Below are 22,834 nucleotides of genomic sequence, written 5' to 3'. Positions count from 1 at the left end.
GAGAACCATCACATTAAAGTTAAGTTTGGTGTGTCTTAGACAGCTTTAGTGTCCTTTTCTTTCAATATATACATTCACTCCACCCCATACATTCAAAACGCCCTCACACTGGCGCTTCTCATCAGACGGCAAAAAAATAAAAGGTCTCTGCTAAAGCGACCCTTTGTGGAGCCCTACAAGGAGCAAGTCCAATGATGATACATTACATCCTCGTAGATGTGTGAGGGTACCAAGAAATAATTTTTAGGATTCCTGCTTCTTTGCCCGCATTTTTTTCTTCTTCACTTTCTAGAAGAAAAGTACCTCCACTGCTTTTTGAATTAGCACTTTCTGAGCCTAGGTACAGAACCTTTATTGGCTCCCACCCCCCTCCCCCATTTTCTTGTTTTGAGTCATATTCATGGCCATGTACAAATCTTTACAATGTCCATAAGATATAACATAACATTACATAATAAACATTTCTCTCAACTCATTAAAAGCAATTTCAAAGTGAGAGACAACGTGTGTAGAGTTTAATCAAAGATGAATGCTCCTCTATAAGTAAGACTCTCATACAGTGGGCACAAGTTGCTGCTTATTCTGAACTCGGACTGTCTTTAATTCACTCCCATATTAGGGTTTTATTTTCCGGTGCCTCGGTAAGTGCCTCGCCGTCTGTGATGATACAGCGCTGATCTTACACTTCCTTCGAGGCATGTTCTTATCTGCCCGCTTCATCTTAACTCCTAACCATTCAGTAAGTACCGAGCATATTTCTTACAATAATCATAGATCTATTCCCCTGAGATAAAATGTCCCCCTGTACGACCAGAACAGACACATGTTGAGATGGAAGTCATAAGGGACTGAGGAGCATCTGGGTGTGCATTGTTCAGGTTTGTAACTTCATTACAGGAGCTTGACGGTAAATTAATGAATAGCCAAATCATACCAGACTGAAAACCCTCCACAGAGTAGACGAGGACTAAGTTAGCAGAAACTAGACTAATGGTTCCTTTGTTCAGTGGTCACTGCTGCATTTCATCAGGGATAGTTATTCGCCTCTTTAGGTGATCTCTCCTGATAGATGCAAGTGATTGAATAAGATTAGCCAAGTTTAATCAATATAGCACATAAAGCGGAAGAAGGTCTAAAGCATGGGTACTCACAAACTTTCTCTCGGGGGCCAAATTTGCAGTGTGGTTTGTGGCCAAGGGCCGCACCGGTGGGGGCGGGGTCAGTGGGGGAGGGGGCGGGGCTCAATCAACAACAAAAAACTGGTACCATGAGGTTGATCACTGGTCCCTGCAGCGGACACCTTCGTCCACTGAGCCACCAGACCCGACATACACACATCTCTCTATCTCTCTCGTTCTTTCTCAGTCTCTCTCCCTCTCTCTCTCTGTCCCTCCCTCTCTCTCTCCCTCTTCCTCCCTCTCTCTACCTCTCTCTCCCTCTCTGTCTCCCTCTGTCTCACTCACTCTGACTGTCTCACTCCCTCTCACCCCCTCTCTCCCTCTGTCTCACTCACTCTGACAGTCTCACTCCCTCTCTCCCTCTCTCTCACTCACTCTGACTGTCTCACTCTCTCTGTCTCCCTCTCTCTCTCTGTTTCCCTCTCCCTGTTACCCTCTCCCTCTCTCTGTTTCCCTCTCCCTCACTCTGTTTCCCTCTCCCTCACTCTGTTTCCCTCTCCCTCCTTCCCTCTGTCTCCCTCTCTCTCCTTCCCTCTCCCTCCTTCCCTCTGTCTCTCTCTGTCTCCTTTCCTCTTCCTCCTTCCCTTTGTCTTGCTCTCTCCTTCCCCCTCCATCACTCTGAGGTCTCCCTCACTCTGAGGTCTCCCTCCCTCACTCTGTCTCCCTCCCTCGCTCTGCTTCCCTCCCTTGCTCTCCCTCTGTCTGCCTCTCCCTCGCTCTCCCTCTGTCTGCCTGTCTCCCTCCCTCACTCTCCATCACTCTCCCACGCTCTCCCTCGATCTCCCTCGCTCTCCCTCTGTCTGCCTCTCCCTCGCTCTCCCTCCCTCACTCTCCCTCTGTCTGCCTCTGTCTCCCTCCCTCGGCCTCTGTCTCCCTCCCTCGCTCTCCCTCTGTCTGCCTCTCCCTTGCTCTCCCTCTGTCTGGCTCTCCCTCTCTCTCCCTCCCTCGCTCTCCCTCTGTCTGCCTCTGTCTCCCTCCCTCGCTCTCCATCACTCTCCCGCGCTCTCCCTCGATCTCTCTCACTCTCCCTCTGTCTGCCTCTCCCTCGCTCTCCCTCCCTCACTCTCCCTCTGTCTGCCTCTGTCTCCCTCCCTCGGCCTCTGTCTCCCTCCCTCGCTCTCCCTCTGTCTGCCTCTCCCTTGCTCTCCCTCTGTCTGGCTCTCCCTCTCTCTCCCTCCCTCGCTCTCCCTCTGTCTGCCTCTGTCTCCCTCCCTCGCTCTCCATCACTCTCCCGCGCTCTCCCTCGATCTCTCTCACTCTCCCTCTGTCTGCCTCTCCCTCGCTCTCCCTCAGGAAGGGAGATGTGTGTCTGTCCTAAGCCCCAGCCTTTCAGAGCAGCTTTGAGGGGAGCAGCAAAGCTCAGCAGCATTGGTGACAACAGCAGACACCGGACTCTGAAGAGAGGAGGAGTGAGGGAGAAGGGAAAGGACAAACATAGATAGAGTGCATTGGATGTGGGAATGACGAGAGCGATGCTCCGGGGCATTGAAAGTTGAGACAGAAGGGAAAGGTGTTTTCACACATATATGTATTTATTTGATTTTAATTAAAGACAAGAAAAACAGGTATGAGCACATCAGCATCCGTAGAATTACGATAGTTGTGGACAGCTTGTATCAATAATGCATATGCTGTGACATGGCATGCACATATCTGTGCAATACATGTGATTCGCTCAGTGCCTCTGTCTCCCAACCTCACTCTCCCTCTGTCTCTCTCCCCCTCTTCCTCCCTCCCACTCCCTCTGTCACCCTCTTCACCTCATCCTGCCTGTGTGTGCCCGGGCTGAGAGCTTCCCGGCACACACACACACACAGCCGCACCCGAGCAATTGACAGGTCTTTAAAAGACCATTCCCATGTTAATGAGGCTTTGTTCACCTCGTAGACCCATGCAGCTCCACTGAATCTCCCGACCCCGGCCCCCATAGAGCAGCAGTCTCTTGACTCGCGCTGCCGCAGGGGTTTTTGCTGACACTCTTAAAAAAATATATATACATTAAAACACGGGTACGATGTTTGGACGGTCCGCGGGCCGTCAGGGAAGGCTTGCCGGGCCGTCAGCGGCCCGCGGGCCATACTATGAGTACCCCTGGTCTAAAGCTATGTAAAAGCTTTGAAATGATTCTCTCAGAGAGACCTACTAAAAAGACAACAGAGCTGTCTGTTTCTACCTGTTGTCAGGTGGGAGTATTCAAGGATTGAAGGGCAAAGCCGAATCTGGTGTAATCCCTGCACAGTAGACTTGAGGAAGAAAGGATAAGCCTTCGTGCTAAAGAAATCTCACTCCTTCGTCACAAAATAGGTTTGTGAACTGAACTTTCCTTGCAGTGCCTTTATGTGAAACACTAAAGAAAGAACCTAGTGACGGAGCACAGATAATGACTGAACTCTTATCTTCTTACTCCAGCATAGTTGTATAACAGTATCCTTAAATCATGATTTCTGGGCACTGAATATATTTGCTTTAGTAATGGAGAATCATTCACCAATGCCAGTTGTAAACACCGAAGGTCCAATCAAGAACCCCATCTTTAGCTTTTCTTTCTAATATGGAATGTCTTGTCCTAAATATCTGTGTTTGGTTAATGTGTCCCTGAGGCTGTGAGTTGTCTTTCATTCTTTGCAGGATATAGTAATTGGCTTTCAAACATGTGCCAGAGTTCATGAATTCGAATGCCGTCAAGTACTTGAAGAGTTCAAGGGTTCCCTTTTAGCTACTGAGCGGGTAAGAACCATGCATCTCTTTCTGTGTCATATTTTGAACTTTTCCCAGCAGCAGCGGTTCACATTTGCATAAGTGTATTTTAAAATTAGATAAAAGTTTACAAGGAAAAAAACAAAAATATGTCTAAAGACTTATGTGGTCTACAATACTGAAAACAAAAATGTATCAAATATATGGCCAGTGCAGCCTCCCGTGCCTGATGTGTACATAACATTTGTTGAAAAAATATTGAAATTTGTTTAAAAAATGTATTTTGATGGCACTTATGATACCAAATGCAACAAACTCCTAAATTCACCATTAATGACAAGTAATTCAACCTTCACTTCCTTCACTTTCAGATCTCATTGGAAGCAAGCCTGCCTATAAGACCCGGCAATGAGATCTTAGATGGGACTAAGAGGGGCTGCAAGCAAGACAGGAAAAGTTGGGGTATAAGCTGCAGAGGGCTGTATTCTCCTCTGCAGGTTTTTTCCTCACCATCAGAAACACTCGGTTTACTTGTGTACTATCTTTCTGGTCTCCTCCTTTGACTTTGTGCACATGTTCATGTTTAACAGCGTGAACACCGTAATAATAATAAATTACGTTTTCATTTATAGGTCTTGTAGCTGTATTTTTGTTGTTTCATAGCATTGCCACATGTCTTGAAGATACTATTTTTAATAATATAATAACCCAGGCACAAATAAATATTACGTAGGCCCAGGGCTTTAAGTGGGCTGGGTCTTACCGGTGCTCCAGCTGTTCTAAAAAGCATGTGCGGGGACGGCTCCCTATCAGGCTCTTTATTTGCTGACACCCTCTGGGCAGAAACCTCAGTTTTGTCTGACTCCTGTTTTCCCTGGAATGTCTGTTCTGATCCCACTGCTTGAAGAACTAATGTTCATTGCTGCTGGGAAGCGTGGCTCTTTCACCAGTGCAGCACACTGTGCAGAACAGCAAGGCACTTTCTTATATAATGCAGAGTACATCATTACAGAGTTCACCACAAATGACATTAACTTTCATTGTCCTCTACTAGAGAAGGTTTCTACCCTTCATACACTTGTATACTTTTACAGTCAAGGCACCAACTTACATGCTGTTGTTACACAAAAGGCTATATTCCCCAGCCAGGGCACTCCAACGCCACGTTATGCTGTTCTCTGTTTTTTAATCTGTCAATTTATATAGAGCAAACTTTATCCGGGGGCACTAAAGCACTTTACATGTAAACAATAAGTTTTTACGCGGCAAATGTTTTGCAGGAAGAAATGATTTGAGTGTGTAATCACACCGGGAAACCTTTTGGAGTAGCTGTGGGCCTTACAAATTCAAAATAATAATAATAATAATCGAGGAATTGGAACATGCATTTTGTTAAACGCCAATGTTGTTAAAAAGAAGTTGCGCTGAAAAAATAGTTATGAGTGAAAGGCAAGGAATTTACTTGAATATCCCTCTTTAAACACAGGAAAAGGCCTATTTAAACTACCCTTTGCAAATCCACCCTTGAGAGAGAAAAGACTTAAAAGGAAACACATTATTTGAAAAGGACCAAGCATGTTTACCCTCAGATATAGACAACAGAAATACATACCATTGACAAAGCCGACAGCCCTGGCTTGTTGTATATGCAATGTTACTTGCTGTAGTATATATCTGGGGCGGCACACTATGCAAAAGCACATATTTTTAGCTTATGTGTTTTAAGCCACGTGCTTATTTATATCTGCCTCGCCCCTTTGAGAGACCCACCAGTGTTTCATCCCACATAGGCCCTTCGTCGCAGGCCAGGGTGTATTTCACAAAGCATGCTCCGAACAGTAACTTGCTACATTCCATTTTTTTTTCTTTCTGAGCATGATGAACTATTAACTGTGGTAAACGTTTATGCATGTGGTAATTCAGCATTATTCAAAGATGGGAGAAGCATAGTGATATTGTGTTGGATATTTGCATAATGCACCCTGGCAACTAGGGTTGTTGCAAATTGCTGGGGGCTTTGTTTCAATTATTTTGTGGCTAATCTTGGTAATTGTTCTCTAATTCTAACTCCTGTGGCCTTGAACCCCCCACACTGCAGTGGAACTGAAAGTGCAAGCAATTAATTGTCCCTGGCCACCGCCCACCTGGGCAATCTGCAGGTAGGGCCTTTCGCTGCATAACGTGGCGCACACTGAAGCAGCTTCTCACACCGTGTGCCGCCTGTTCAATAAAATATGAACATCGGCAATTTTCCTTAGAAAGTAAATGTGGGTGAAAAGGTTGCCATGTGTATGGAAATGATTGGCAAACCCTACGTAACCACACTATAAACATTCTGGCAACAGTGGAAGTCATTCTACAATCGTTGTCTGATCTGAAGAAAGCTTCTACATATGTTTCTTTTCTTAAATGGGATTATACTGTAATTGCATGTACAGGTGATTTTCCTAGGATTACCTTTGTACACGTGTGCTGCTTTCGTGGGCATTGTCCCAAGGGCATGATGAAATGTTGCACATGTATTAGCACTCATAATTTCTGCATCTACAATTTTGTCCACTGCCCCTATATCGTGGCCAAAGCACACGCAGCCATTTTCTTTGTTGGGCATACTGCTACCACCGAATCATAAACCACAATATCTCCTTGGTTGCTCTAGCTTGCTCTCTGCCTCACTCTGAGAACACGGAAGAGAACACATGTGCGCTGGCACAGGCAAAGTATTTTAGTGCTATTCAAGTATCTCTCTGATGATAAACTACACAGCTAGATGAAGTCATGTTTTTTAAGTCTCTGGCTGTCTCAAATTGAGATGTACTGCATCTAGTATAAGGGCTTATGCCTGCCCATAAGCTTCCCATTTGCTGCCACCATCGTCGCTCTTCAATTTTGTCCACATAATTCCACTGCATACCATGCCAAATATCTCCACTACACAACTTCACACCACGCCACACAATTCTGCAACAAAGAATTCCAATCTACCACATCTCTCACTTGCACTATCACCAGCCGTGTCACCCCTCCCCTACACACCCACTGCCCCCTAATCTCTCCCTCACACTCCCGGTACTCCCTCCCATCTCGCAATCCCACTGTCCCTTTCATCCCTCCTCATACTCCCTGTCTCCTCTTGTAGTGTAGTTCCTATATTCCCAATCGGCTCTGTGCATTGGAATAAAATAAACGATAGTTTAGACGTAGGACTGAGGCCGACTAGGTCTCTATTGAATATGTTAGACTTAATTGTGTGTGCCAGCTAGCTCAGAGGTCACTAGAAACTTTCTTGAATGAACAAGAAGGCCTTAACTTTCCTGGATAGACATGAAGGGATTAGCTTCTGACAACCATATCACAAGACAACTTTGTTCCTCGTGCAATAAGGAATATCTCCAGAGTCGTGGAAACAATAGATAGCTATTTTACTCAGTCAATCGTGCATGCTTCGTTTCACCAGAAATGCAGAGAAATAGAGAGACAGGCGTTTTCAATAAAAGGGTTATTTATTGAGCAGTCTTCTTTCTCATGCAAGAGAAATTAATTGCCACAATTGCAATACTTGTCATGAAGTAAAGTGCGTACAGTAAAAGGAGTATTATGAAATAATACTGTAAAAGCATTTATATGGTTTCTAAGTCATAAGATACTTAAAATGGATAAAATACATACAATGATAAAATAATGACTAAAGGTACTCAACTGGTGTTTCTAAGATACGCCTACCCCAATGTACCTAACCTAAGCCTAGTACGTGGGAAGGAGTAGATGAGTTACAGTTTTTGCCAAGAATCTGAATCAAGAATTCTCTATGGGTCTAATCAGCTCCGTACCTTAGGTATAGAATGAAGGAGGTCTTGTATCTCTCTCTCAGGACTCGATCTCCCAGTAACCCGCAAGGGTGACCGGAAAACACTGGAGCTGGATTTCTCGGCAGGAGAAAAGACAGCATCTCTCAGTGCGTCATCAGCAGGGCGTCGGGCAAGTAGATAGCCGATCTGCTCCAAACCACTGTGTGTTGCTTAAGGCAGATGTTGGTATATTTATACCTGGAAGGTGCCGAGTTTGATGTAAGGTTGGACATAAGACGTCACTAAGAACTGGCAGTTCTTTCAGGACTCTCAGGAGTTCTAGGACAAATCAAAACAGAAGCAGAGGGAATTCCCGGGCTGCTGGAGGCTTGGTTTGTTTAAGAACGCGTTGTACTTTCTAGGAGTCTATGGGAGTAGCCTTGCCGTATTTGGACTGCATTGGCTATGACTTAATATGGATATGATTCTTATCCCTTTATAAGGATATGATTTGTTATATTATGTAACAACAGGAGAGAAAGGGCTTAAGGCAACACTCCTATGCCCCCAGTCAAATATGTAATAACAACAGAGGAGTGAATAGTACAGTGCTCAAATTATATTATTAAACTACAAAAACAGTGTGTCAGTAAAACCCGATGTGTCGAGAAAACCCACACATCTCTCACAGGAATAGCAAACACCTATCCCAGTTGGGTTGTAACTACAACTGGGCAATCGTATCCCACATTGTAAAACAGGACAGGGATCTCCCTTTTGTAGAAGGACCCTCACTCACCACTAGCTGGTGACATGCTTCATCATGGTGTCCCCGCTGGGGTGGTCTAATACCTCCCCAGCGTGCTACATCGCCTGTTTACAGCGGAGCAGGATGTGGTGAATGCAACAGTGCCCAAATCAAAATGTAGTGATAATAAGTGTGGATTAAAAAATACTAGGTTTTAGTCTTTATACCTATTTTAATAATGACCAACCCGTATTCATTAAAAACAAGTGAGCGGACTGATAGGTTCTGTGTTAGGAAACCAGTGTCCTCATAAGTTAAAGAAAAATTGTGGTCAACATGTTTCTGCTGTTTGACTGCGATTTGCTCAGCATTCGTCAGGATACGGGTTGGTCATTATTAAAATAGGTGTAAAGACTACAACCTAGTATTTTTTAATCCGCGCTTATTATCACTACATTTTGATTTGGGCACTGTTGCATTCACCACATCCTGCTCCGCTGTAAACAGGCGATGTAGCACGCTGGGGAGGTATTAGACCACCCCAGCGGGGACCCCATGATGAAGCATGTCACCAGCTAGTGGTGAGTGAGGGTCCTTCTACAAAAGGGAGATCCCTGTCCTGTTTTACAATGTGGGATACGGGTGCCCAGTTGTAGTTACAACCCAACTGGGATAGGTGTTTGCTATTCCTGTGAGAGATGTGTGGGTTTTCTCGACACATCGGGTTTTACTGACACACTGTTTTTGTAGTTTAATAATATAATTTGAGCACTGTACTATTCACTCCTCTGTTGTTATTACATATGATTTGTTTTAACCACATAAGGGCATAAATCGGGAATATCTAATTAGGGTCCTAGATATATTCACAACACTCTCTATCACTTCGAGTCTCATGACGAGCTCAGCTCGTCATGAGCCACGGTGCTCGTGTGCTCATGACGAGCTCAGCTTATCATGACCGTTAGAACGCTCGCATGCTGGGCAAATTCCCCTGCTGTGCGAGCGTTCTAAAGAAACGGGTGAGCACACGACCACTGTGGCTCATGACGAGCTGAGCTTGTCATGAGCACGGGGGCCCCCCTTCGCCCCCCAGCATAGCAGGGGAATTTGCCCAGCTGTGAAGGGGTTATACAGCCTGCTCACACAGGCTACTTTCCTGTACTACCTCATGCTCGGCACTGGTCCAACTCTCGCCTCCCCAATATGGGCCCCTTTTACTCGTACCTCCATCTCTCGCTGTCTCTTACTTTCTCTCACCCTTCTCTCTTGCTCTCTCACACTCTGTTCTTGCCTCTCTCATATGGTTCAATTCATGTCTTCCAGCACAGTTTCTTTCCTGGCCTTTTCAAAAAATTTCCATTCCTCAAACCCACGCTCTCCTCCTCTTCTTCGGGTGTATTCTGTGTACACATGTGCTCCCGGGGGGCGTGGCTAGCAGGCCAACATGGCGGACGGAGTTTGCTAGTGCTCCGGTGCCGCTGGGGGAGGATCGATCCTGCAACCCACGCCGAGGGGCCGTTTACACCAAAAAACGGCTGCATCCTGAAGCTCCTAACCCCCGCCTGCCCCGCTGAAACTCCTGAAGCTCTGGCGGCAGGAACCCCGGAGTTACGCCGTGGCTGAAGGTGGGGCCTGGTGTCACACTGCAGACCGGGGCCTCGAGTGACAGCAGCACCCGAAGGGCGAAGGCCGAGAGGTGACGGCTCGCCGGAGGCCCCGGGACCGGAAGTGGACCCCTGGAGCGGAGACCCCGACCCCGCGACGGCCGAGAGGAGCGGACGACACCCTGTGACCCCGGGTGCCGAGTGGAGGGTCGGAGACTGCAGATGGACTGCTGTGGCCCGAATATTCCTGCCGCCGGTGGCGACCATTGGATGAGGTGCCCCGCCGCCTGGCCTGCCCCCTGCCCGCGAGGATAGACGGTGAGAGTGTGGAATTTTAGTTTACAAGCTGAACATCATCTGCGCCAGCTTGTCGCCCACGCACAATGTACACGACAGCCATTTTAGGTATCATGGTCTCCCTGTCCACGATCGACCGCCAGCGCGCTCCTCTGACCCTGCAAGCATCCTCCGCGCACCCTGGCTCCCCCCTCCCTCCCTCACATGAGCATAACCCTTCTCCTCCTGCATGACCCTGTCCTTGGCAAATCACACCCGCGCCTGACCAACACCTCCTCTCCTTCCATGAATACCCCTCTGTTGATGAGCCATCCCTCCGATGTTCAATTGTCCACGCGGCATGAATACCACTCCTTTGATGACCCCGTCCCCCGAGTCCGACTGTCCACACAGATCCGAGGCCATCGCCTAAGCCGGGAGATACCATTTACTGCCCCTTATTGTATGAAGTCACTCCTCTTCAAAGGACCCACTATTGATCATGGCCTCCCCACCCCAGGGGATATGATCAGGCGCACACATCCTAAGAATCGGCAGAACACTCAGCTGCGTGATGACCCCCTCCTCTTATCAGCAGGTTGAGGACCTCTATTGTAGAGGCATGTGGGGTGGGATTGACACGAGGATTACGGGGATGTCTTTTTCCTTACTTCACAATATCTTGATTGTAATAAAGAAAGGTCACATGCCATAAACCAGTGTATAAGAGGCCAGGCCTCAGAGAGGCTGTTAGAGCACCTCGAGACGATACCTTGTTGTCTGATCTGATGTGTTCTGCTCCGTCGGAATAAAACTTCTGTTTCCTGCCTTCTGGTCTCCGGCGCCTGCCTCATTGCTTGGTAATTTGAATGGTACAAAGGCGGTTAGCGCCGGGCAAATCTTAAAAAAGGTCATAGCCCTACCCTTTTTCCACAAGAGGTCCGAAGGAGAGGGGGGGGCCCCTGGAGGCCCTGAGCTGGGCGGAGGACCGGGGCCTAAGATAGCGCTGCTGCCCCACAGCCTGAAGAGAGCGGACAGAGACCCCTGGGCTAGAGGCCGGAACCCGGCTGAGATCCTGACTGCCCGGCTGCGACGCGGTGGGGCTGAGGGTGTATGGGCATACCCCACGAGGCGAGCTGGAGATCGGAGCGCCGGAGAGGCCTGGAACGGGGCTGCTAATACCCCCGAAACGCCTAATCTACTCCATTATCGGCCTGGCCCCAGATACACTTCGCCCATACATTGTTGGAAACTCAGGCGGGGTGGCAGCCACTTGATCCTGCTACCGCTCTTGGTCCCTGCAGTAAGCCGGATGGGGAGAAAGGCATAGCGCCTCAGGGTGCCTGGCGCTGCGGAGGGCCCCGACGCCCCGATAAGTGGACCCCCCCCCCAGCGGAGTCACGGCAACCTTCAACAGATATCCCAGGCTGTGAGTGCTGGGGGAGGCCAACGAGGGGGCTCCTAGGACAACAGACACGCCCCGGACGGCTGGTGTTTGCCCTGGGTCGCGCTCCTGCCCCCACCTGGACACCTGGCACTTACCATGGTGCGCAAAGGCATGAAGAACACGGAGGGCAAGGAAGGACCGGTCACGAGCCCTACTCAAGATGCGGACCCCGGGGGCTCTGCGCCGCTGACGTTGACTTCCACCCTCTCAGAGAGTCAACAAGGTGATAAGCTGGACCTTATACTTAAGGAGATCAGAGACTCCACAGATGTGATGGAGACGCAGATGGGCACCCTCACCACTAACCTCTCTTTGCTTAAGGCGGACCATGAGAAACAAACGGACAAAGTTAAGGATCAAGGTCTATCGTTGGCTGAAATTGCCCAGGCAGTGGCGGAACACACGGACTCCATCCAGCTGATCCAGCGTCAAGTCAAAACCCTGATGGAACGCGTGGAGGATGCAGAAGGGCGCAATCGACGCAATAACATTCGCATTATTGGCCTGCCGGAAAGAAGCGAGGGATCCCGTCCGGCAGAGTTCATGGAACAATGGTTCCGAGATAACGTTGCCCCTGAAGGTCTGTCACCGTTCTTTTGTGTAGAGAGGGCCCATAGGATCCCAACTGGCCAGCCTAAACCGGGACAGACGCCACGGCCGCTCATCGTCCGGATCCTAAATTACCGGGACAGAGACATGCTGCTAAATCAGGCCAGAAAAAAATCGGTCATACCGTGGGAGAATAAAAGAATATCACTGTACCCGGATTACACCACTCAAGTACAAAAACAACGATCGTCATATTATGAGATGAAACAGAAACTCCAAAAGGCGAAATTACGCTACGCCTTACTGTTCCCTGCGCGCCTGAAGGTAATCCATGACAAGAAAACACACTTTTTTGAAAGCCCCACAGATGTGGAGGAATGGATGGAGGTGATAGACATTGAGGAACGACTGGACCCGACACAGGCCTCCACGGACAGCGGATCCAAGGAAAGACAGCCTCAGGGGGAGGACGGGAGCGGCGCCCGACGCAATCACCCAAAACAGGGTAAACCGACTGCCCATCAGCAGAAGCAGGGACAGGTGGAGGCAGTGGCAGCAGTGGGCTCCTTCAGAGACGACCGAGAGACAATTAACACAGACACTGAGGATAGCACAGTCCACTCGGACTCAGATAACAGTATAGTCCTGTTCCCGACGGTGACACCTAGAGCTGCGGACGAACTTCAAGACAATGCCCAAGAGTAATACCTCCTATGGACCAGACCTGAAGCTTGAGTACACCACGATATCCTTTTTATGTGTGAACTAGGGGGGCGGGGGGAGAGGGGAGAGGGGCGAAAGGTGTTTGCTCGGAAAATGTATGTGGCCCTTCTTTTCTGGCGAACACTACGGGGCCTAATCATGGGCGGGGAAGGAGATTTAGATGCGGGGACCGCGAGATGTGACTCCTGCATCCCCTGGGATCCTACGGCACTTGGCCGCTGTTTGCTGACTGTACCAGTATGGGGCTGCCCTTGTCTCCCCCCCCCCCCCTCCCCTGCCCCTACCTCTCCCCCCCTCCCACAAGACGTGGATACATATACCGAACAATCCCGAAAGGACTCTCCCGGCGGCGCCGTTGAGCCGGCGACTTGACCAGGCATGGCACTATGGACACGGCCAGAGCTTGGCCGACCGCCCACTAGCGTATGCAACGTTACCTGTTTAATTACGTTACAATGTTTATGGTTCGGCACAGCGGAGTTCAGAGGCTGCGCCTCTACAGTTGGGGTTTGGGATAGGGAGGGTACTGTCTCCTGGTTGACACGGGCGAATCACTCACTAGGACATATGGGAACACTCCTTGCGACACCTACACGGGGTTATGGCTGAAGCACAAGGCAAGTATAGGCTGGTCACCTGGAATGTGAGAGGGCTGGGGGCAGTGCAGAAGAGACACAGGGTGCATGCTTTCCTGCTACGACAAAAGGCACAGATAGTGTTCCTACAGGAGTCACACATGACACACTCCGAAGCACTCCTGTTACGGAAGAAATGGAGGGGTACTATATTCTCTACCACATACTCTGCCTTCTCCAGAGGGGCCACGATATGGGTCCACCACGGTACTCCATTTGTAGAACTGGAGAGACGGACAGACGAACAAGGGCGCTATGTGCTGGTGAGGGGCACCCTGGACGGGGAGGTGGTAGTGTTGGGCAGCATCTATGCCCCGAATTTCGACCAAGATAAGTTCCTAGCTGCAGTGGGCCGGGCATTGACGGACTGGGTGGACGTCCCCTGGATCTAGGGAGGTGACTGGAACATGATCTTAGATGTGGCCCTTGACAGATCGCATCCCCCCCTTCAGGCGGCGGGAATACATAAACTGTCTGAATTGTTTGGGACATGGCTTCGGGACTGGGGGTAGGCTGACATCTGGCACACACTGCACCCAACATATAAAGAATACTCATGCTACTCCCCTGTACACAACCTGCATACCAGACTAGATAGATTTGTGTGCTCCACCTCAGTCGCGACTAGATGCGACACATCAGATTACCTTGCTAAAACGTTCTCAGACCACCGCCCGCTAGCGCTTGACCTACACTGGGGTAGAGTGCCCTCACCTGTCCCTACCTGGAGGCTTAACCCTGCGTTGCTCGAGGATGGCCCGTTTCGATCACATATAGCTGAAGCCTTAACTGGCTACTTCGATACAAACTGGGACTCTGCGTCCTCGAACCTAGTGGTATGGGACGCAATGAAAACTGTAATACGGGGGGCTGCTATAGGCCGCCTAGTGGGAGCCAGACAGGAGATCCACAGTAGGCTATGCGAGGTGGAGAAGCGCATGCGTGACCTTGAAACTGCGGTAGGGCTGGACCCTGGCCGACAGACTGATCTACAGCAGTGTAATATCGAACATGCTGAACTACTAGAGACCCTGAGAGTGATGGACTACGGGGCCTATTTGAAACGACAACAGTCAGAGGCGGATAGATCCGGTGCTCTGCTTGCCCGGCTGGTCCGGGATGCCCCTGAGAGCCCTACAATAACGTCTATCCGGAACGCGGCGGGTGACTTGATACCACTCAACTGGGAATCAACACTGTATTTAAGACTCACCTAGAGAACCTCTATGCTCCCCCCTCTGTAGTGGACAGGGACGAAATGACGGACTTCCTGGATGAACTGACGCTCCCAGTGCTGGCCCCTGGAATCCAGGCGGCTCTAGCCGGGCCTATAACACAGCAGGAAATAAAGATAGCAATCCACTCGCTTAACCGGGATAAAACCCCGGGCATGGATGGCCTACCAGGGGAGTTTTACCAGACATATGCCGATGTGCTGGCCCCTGTCCTGGAGCAAATATACATCACTGCGTACGAGGCTGGCCATCTCCCGGCTACCACCATGCAGGCCCTGGTGATATCTATTCCGAAACCCGGTAGGGACACTCAGGATGTAGGTAATTACAGGCCCCTCTCCATGCTCTCCACGGAGTATAAGATCCTTAGTAAAAGCTATTGCCATGAGGATCCAACACCACCTCCCTGGCCTGATCCATACTGACCAATGTGGCTTTCTCCCAGAGAGGAGTACCTCCCAGAACTCGAGGCGACTCCACGCCCTCTTGACAACTACACCCCACAACCTACCACACGCTGGCTGTATAGCACTAGACCTCCGTCAGGCGTTTGATTCCCTGACGTGGAACTTCATGTTCGAAGTTCTGCATCGCTTTGGTTTCCCGGAAGGCCTTATAAAATGGATCCGCTTATTATACACAGGTCCGACGGTTAGGGCACGCACGGGGAGACACACATCGGACAGTTAAGAAGTCCATAGGGGCACCCGACAGGGCTGCCCACTGTCGCCACTACTGTTTGTGCTGACGCTAGAACCCCTGGCTATTGCGCTTCGCAATAGAGCTGTGGAGGACGGCATACCGGTGGATGGCACCGACCACATGATCTCAATATATGCCGACGACATCTTGGTGTTCCTCCGGAACCTGCGAGGAGACCACTCGGTCCTGGCGAATATCTTTAGACGATTTGAGGTCATATCTGGGCTGGCTATAAATCCAGGGAAGTCCCTGGGTTTCTTCTTTCGAGATAGCCGACAGCCCCCCCTCATACAGTTTGGGGCCTACGAAATCCAAGTGGCGCCGTCCACGTTTAAATATCTCGGAATAGAGGTCTACCGGGACCCGGAGGCCCTGATTGACGGTAATATCCGTAAGGCCATTACTGGCCTGAGAGGTAGCATAGGCTTCTGGACGTCCTTACCCCTATCGGTAATGGGACGAGTGGCGGTCTCGAAGATGGTCCTGCTTCCCCGCATACTGTATTATTTTGTGAACCTGCCGGTTATGCTCCCGCATCAGATTTTTTACCACGCTAAATACATTACTGGTCAGCCTCATATGGGGCTCGGGGAGAAGACGGATCAGCCTTAAAAAACTACAACTGAACACCAGACAGGGCGGCCTGGGAGTGCCGGACCTGCGAAGTTACTGCCAGCCAACTCCAATGGCTGACCCGATGGGTGGCTGGCAGGGACCTGCATGAGATCGCTTACACGGCAGACAAATTAGCGCGTGGAGACCTGCACTCCCTCCTCTTGCCCAATGCTAGGATCCCTAGAGACTGTCACCCCCTCCTGCACGTGGCCCTGACCTGCTGGAAGAAAGCACTGTCATACTCGACTGGGACCTCCCCATATGCGGACAATATACCACTACTGGGACTCCCGACACCACAGGGGACCCTAACACTGCGCAGATTACGACCCTGGACGGAGACTGGGGTGAACAGGGTGGGAGACCTGTTCGGCGACGACACCATGCTGGACCACACCTCGTTTGTACAAGCCACGGGAGCACCTTCACGCTTATATCTACTACACGCCTCGGTGACGCACTACGTGCGACAGGCTTGGGCCCCACAACGTACAAAACCAGAACAACATGAATTAGTACACCTCTTATACTACATGGGCACGGGGGGACACTTAGTGAAATGGTTATATGTTGGCATCAGGGGACATGTACCTTCGCCGATCGCTACACTCAGGGAGACCTGGACTGCAGACTCGGGCGAAAACATAACGGACGGGGAGTGGAAAATTATTCTAGGCCATCATAGACGGGTGTCCAGGAATGTTAAGTTTCAGTTCATACAGGCCATGGTTCTCCACAGAGCTTATCTTACACCCCAGAGGTTACATCGGATGTTCCCTGCCACCACACACTGCTGCCCGAGATGTCACCAAGACGGAGCACATATTCTCCACATGCTATGGTAATGCCCGAAGTTACACACTTATTGGGGAACGATCAAACATACGCTATACTCCATAACAACACTCCAGATCCCTGAGGGAGCGTCACCATGCCTACTGGGGAACAGGAAATGGCCCAAGACATGCAAGGCACAGCTGAGACTTATTCATCTGGCACTAGTGCTGGCGATCAGGGTGCTCACCATGAGATGGAAGTCACCCAGGGCCCCACAAATAGGAATGTGGCGCAGCGACTTACTGAAATGGGGCAAAGCTGAATCCGCGGCACTGCGAGACGAGGAGAGCAAGGGCCTTGGCAAATATCCTATAGCTCAGGAATGGGACTTAAAGCTGCCGGAACTGGAAGAGATAGACCTGGACAGTTCGGGAGACCCGGTGGGGTGAACTCACATATGTAACGGGAGGGGGCCGAGAACCACGGACACCATTGCGACTCACAAGGGCTAGACCAGACCTAGGGCTTTTACCAAATTCCAAATAGACAGAGCCACCTTGACCCGGGATGTGGAGTGCACAAGTGAGAACGACCAGGAGACAGAGGGTGGGTGGGCGGGTGGGGAGGCGGGGTCAGTTGGGGTGTGATACTTATGTAAGACACGATTCTGGAGTTTACAGAATATATATGGGAAATATCCGGGGATTGCTCTGACAAGCAACTTATAAATGAAATGTACTGCTCCCACAAATTAATGGTTATGAAAACGGAAAAGACTGATGTATGCTATGATAAGAAAATGTACAGCAATGTATGATATCCTGTAACAGTCACGAATAAAGAGTTTATGCATCTGTGGCTTGCTCTCCCCTTCTTTCTCACACACTCTTTATGATCCTCTATCTCAAATTCAATCATCACTTCGTGCACAAACTACCTATTCCTCTGTATCCTCCTTTCTATCTATTCTGTGCAGCTCTCACCCCTTTCTATTCACCATGCCACATAATTCCACCACAGAAATACACCATACAATTCCATCCCACACAATTCCACAACTAACAATTCCAATACAACCCACATAATACATCTCAACACCACATACATCCACTACACTCCAAACCAAGACACATAGGTAAAAGAGTTTGTCATTTACAATGTCAATAGCTCTAACTCTCGCAAAACGAAGACATATTGTATTGCAAATGTTTGTTAAATTATCCAAGCCAATAACTGCGCAGGTCTCTGCTTATTGACTGAGGAGTATGACAGGGGTGATGAAGATGCTCAGTGGCTAACAAAAGCAAGGCAATGAAATGCTCAGACTAGATGAATAGTTTAGAAAAATGCACCAGCACCAAAAAGTTGATGCCTACCTTAACCAATAGCTGTCGATCCAGAAACATGTAATATGATTCTCTAAGAATACGTCAGCCACAGCAGCAGTCCCAGCTCTTTCTAGGTAACCTTCTCACACTGCACTGGTATTGCATGTATGTATGCAGAGATATTTCTATAATCTGATCATCAGAAATATTGGAGTGTTGATGGATGGGCCAGCCCATCAAATAATGTACTCCATTTGGACCGGGCAGTGCAGGCATGTACTCCACTGACCTGGCAGATATACAGCCCACCATATTGAGGGATTTCTGCCAGCCTGAAAATTCCATGCTAGTTTGTAGGACTGGAGTGAATAACATCAAAAGTTATGGTCAAATCCAGCTCGCACAACTGCAGGTCCAGGTTTGACTGTGAAGTGAACAGATTAGTAGCGTTTCATTGCTGCATTTCACCCTGATTCGAGAGCAGCTATTGCACAAGAGGCAATTCTTGTTGATTTGTCCTGTAGCTGGATCGTAATTTCTTTCTTTAAAAAAAATCTTTTGATTGAATTTTTAACAACGTTAAGATCACAATACTGTAGCACTGCATTGTCATCCACCCCATCCTCCCCTTGCACAACAACCCTTTTAGTTCCAGAATACCATGAAGTAGGCCCCAATTAAGTCAACTGCGAACCGTCCGGTAAACTATGGCGGGATCTATGCTCCAGACAACTGTGTGCTTTCCCCCAAGAACTTCTTATGGGTTGTCTACTCTGATTTGATTTGATTTGATTTAAAAATGTGTAAAGCGCACGAATGCCCTAAGGCATCTTGGCGCTACTCTGGGTATTTTTTGCTGCTCTTTCCACTGTCCCCAGAGTCTATAATACTCTTGTGAGCATCCTCTGGACCTATACACTGCTTCCTTAACTGAAGAACAGTAATCCATCCATCTTAGCCGGTTTGAGATTGGGGAGGCCCCATGGATCCCCAATGGCCCGCTATGTGACGTTTAGCCAAAACACAACCTATCCCAGCCATCTTTTTTTGCCCCCTTACCCATCCCATCTGTGGAATACTTCCATGATTCCCAATATGGGGTTGCGTGCTATCAGAAATTGACAAACCATTTCTAGGTTGGAGAAAAGCAGGTTCAAATACACCTTAATCACCCGGCATTCCGATACCACATGCATAAGAGAACCTCTGGCCTGTCCCCAACTGAGACATTCAGGGCTGCTGTCACTCCCCATCCTCCACAGCCAGTCAGGGGTGTAATACATTCTAGGAAAGTATTTAACCTGGTCTAATCTAAAGCAAGGCAATATTTCCAATTCTCCAGTTGCCATTGTTTGCCTCAATCCATTTGTTATCATCCAAGGGCCGCAGGTCTGATTCCTTTCTTTCCTGCAATTTGTTTAGCAGGTCTGGAGCGGGACTGGGAGCCCGATAGAAGTAGTAACCGACCGTTGACATACAGCGACCGCATTGAACTAAAGAGGACCTATATTTAAGTCTGGTACATGAGTGGCCACAGGTACGCCAACAGGTGACCACAACAAGATTTGAGTGCTGGGTATTTCCAGAAATGTGTGGCAAGACAAACCCCCAGCCCTGAAGAAGTTGCCAACCAAGTAAGTCAGGCAACGAAACATATTGGCTTCTTATAGATTAAAACGAAGCTCAACTGTAGTGTATAGGTTTTAATAGGAGTAGATACCCAGCAGAGAATAAAGAGTATTACGCAGCTAGGGATATCGGACCCATTTTTAGACAGGGTAGAGCACTGAATAGTGGTTCTCTTACCCTTGGGGGCAGGTGAACATAGATGTAAATAGGTAGAACCACTTTTGAGGTTTTTTTACTATCATTTACCCTTTCACACTATTTCTTTTTATGTCTTTTTCTTTCTTGGTTGGAAGAAGCCAATGATGAGAAGAGGAACAAACTGACGAGTACCAGTCAGCAGTTCCCTGGTGGTTGCTCCCGTGAGGGTCCTTCCTTCCTCACACACATTTTTTCATAGACACGTAGTATATCGTCTGGATGATAGCCACGCAGGCATATGTAGACACACACTGGTTTTATTAGTAAGATAACAAGAAGGTACACCCTGTCTAGAGAAATAATGTGGGTGATTGATTTAAATAGATCCACACACAGCAATAGACAGGTGATGTAAGAAGAATTACCTATGAGGATCAGGACCAGGTTTTGTTGTTGAGTACACTTTGAGTGGAGGGTAACCAGGGTCCTTTGCTTGTCCCTCTATGCTCCTAATTGTGAGGACTGGAATGTTTATCACCAGAGTTCTGTATAAGCAAGATCTGTCCTTCCTACCAATAGCTGACATCATGAGTCAGATTTCCTATGGGTTGTACTCTGTGAGAGCTGTGTACATTGTGCCTGACTGCCAATTAGTAATTTTGATTATGCATCATTAATTAAAACTGTTACATACACATAGCATAAGTGATTAAATAGGATTGACTGTGTTAAATAGCAAGGTTAAAATGAAGGTTAAAAGGGCCTTATTTGACCAATTATGTCCATTCAGTGATTCTTTGGGTTAAAATCGAAAGAAAGCTGCTCTGTGCTCCATTTGTCCTTTCCCGTGCTGATGTTGTTTTGCCTGAAAGGGAATCTTGCATAGATTTGCATATAAATAAGTCTTGTGTGAAGTGCCGCAATGCAGACTAGGCTTATGAGATTCGTGGGACCAAGTGTCTCCTATGATTGTCTTTAGGCTAAGCAGCCCTTTGTTGTGTGTTGGCTGTATTGTAATGCTTATTGAAGTTGTGTAATGTGCTGGGCTAGAATGGTTCTAACTTCAGTCTTCTCTTTGGTACTTCTCTGCAATATTGAGAAATTTTGTAAATCGACAGGTCAATTGCATATTGACAGATATGAAACAAATTAGCACTACCTGTCTGCAGGAACGGATCCCGTATAGATTAAGAAGAGGTAGCAAGAGTAGATGTTATTCTTGTACTAGGCTTTTGCAGTTGCAAATTATGTGCGCAAGATCTTCCGTTCCAAGGCTACATAGTTGACATATGTTGTCTCTGCGTTTCCTCTTCCATGGTGGAAGGTGTGGTAAGATCGGCATTATACCCATCCTCTATTGTAAACATTTCTCTTTCAGATGGATATTGAATCCATAACTAAAATATTTTGGTAGTTTGGCTGCTACATAGTTGTGTAGTACATACCAGGCATGTACTCTCTTCGCAAGTGCAGGCTTAGCTTCTTCCAATGACAGTGCTCTGATGGTCTTGTTAACCACTTTCTTGAAGCTGGTGTGGGACACTGATATTGCCCATAGGTTTTCCAGACCAAGGGAATCTCTAAGATACATTCCCACCGGTAAGTTTTTTCTTAGTGATAGTTCAACCCAAAGTTGCCAGTTCAGTGTATCTTGCTCTGCCCCTGTGATTTTGAGCCAACATTTTTTTATAAATGCACCCCTTCTGGACAGTAAATACTTCTGTAACCCAAACTCTATCCTTATTTGGGCAGGGGAGGTGTATTTTGGGAGGCTGAAGATTGTTCTAAATGACCTGGTGATTATTTTTCCACGGTAGTGGTGTCTCTTCCTCTCATTGCCTCACTCCCGTATGTTAACGTTGGCAGGAGTTTGACTTGGATAACCTCTAATAGAGGGCTCAGAGAGGGCCCGGCAATCACTTTTTAAAAAAATTTCTTGGCAAAGAATATTGTATTACCTTTTTGTTTCAGTGTTTCCATATGAGGGTTGAAGGAGCCTTTGTTATCTTGTAGAACACCCAAGTGTTTGTATTCCTTTGCTGATTCTAGTTGGTGTGTGTCTAGAAGCCGAACTGGTGCATGCCAGCGCTGTAAGATAAAGAAAGAACTGGGATATGTGTAAATCGTATTCAGCTTTGAGTGGATCATAGAACATCATATGGTGTGTCTGCCAGACATCTCCCAATTTTGGGATCCCCAACTTATCTCAGTGCCCTGGACCCCTACCGTTTCCGATAGCCATGACCTAATCCACAGTGGCTTATTCCTAGTGGGCACCCTCCACTATCCAACCTACTGCAGTGCCTTTTGCCAGCTAATCACAGGAATGGCTGAAATAGCAGAGAGAGAGGGCAGGGGGGACTCCCCATACAGCCAAAACCCTGGGTCCGGCCCGGTTAAGAGAGTCCGCTCGAATCTCGTAGCTGGATCCCCCCGATCCCCATAGATCCAGTCATTAACTGCAAGCAGGTGGACCGACTAGTAATACAGTCTGGTGTCTACTGTCCCTAGTCTGCCATAATAAGGGGATTGTATGCACTTCTTATGGGAGATTCACAGTGCAGAACCTCCCTACTTGTAGCCATTGATGTTTGCCAGTAGGGTTGTAAAGTACTGGGTACAGATTTTGTGTGGCTAGTGTTGCAAAACTTATAACAGCTTTGGCAAGGCCACTATTTTGAAGAGGGCTATACGCTCCATAATGATCGGGGGAGGGAGCTCCATCTTGCCATATATCCCTTAAATTTGCAAGTTAAAGGGGT

At 48.3% G+C, this 22,834-nt stretch overlaps 1 protein-coding gene across 1 annotated transcript in view; it reads left to right on the top strand.

Annotated features, from left to right (window-relative positions):
• LOC147691860 (maestro heat-like repeat-containing protein family member 2A) overlaps positions 1-22,834 on the top strand; it is a 93,988-nt gene that overhangs the window by 51,156 nt on the left and 19,998 nt on the right. Inside the window, exons 5-6 of the mRNA XM_086936694.1 lie at positions 620-739; positions 3,807-3,905. Coding sequence (XP_086792820.1) covers positions 620-739; positions 3,807-3,905 — 219 coding nt within the window. The remainder of the gene's footprint in view (positions 1-619; positions 740-3,806; positions 3,906-22,834) is intronic.

The sequence above is a fragment of the Lissotriton vulgaris genome, chromosome 9 (assembly GCF_964263255.1).
Source record: "Lissotriton vulgaris chromosome 9, aLisVul1.2, whole genome shotgun sequence".
Classification (NCBI taxonomy): Eukaryota; Metazoa; Chordata; class Amphibia; order Caudata; family Salamandridae; genus Lissotriton; species Lissotriton vulgaris.
Note: the sequence above shows the minus strand (reverse complement) of the source record. Positions and strands in the feature narration are given on the sequence as shown.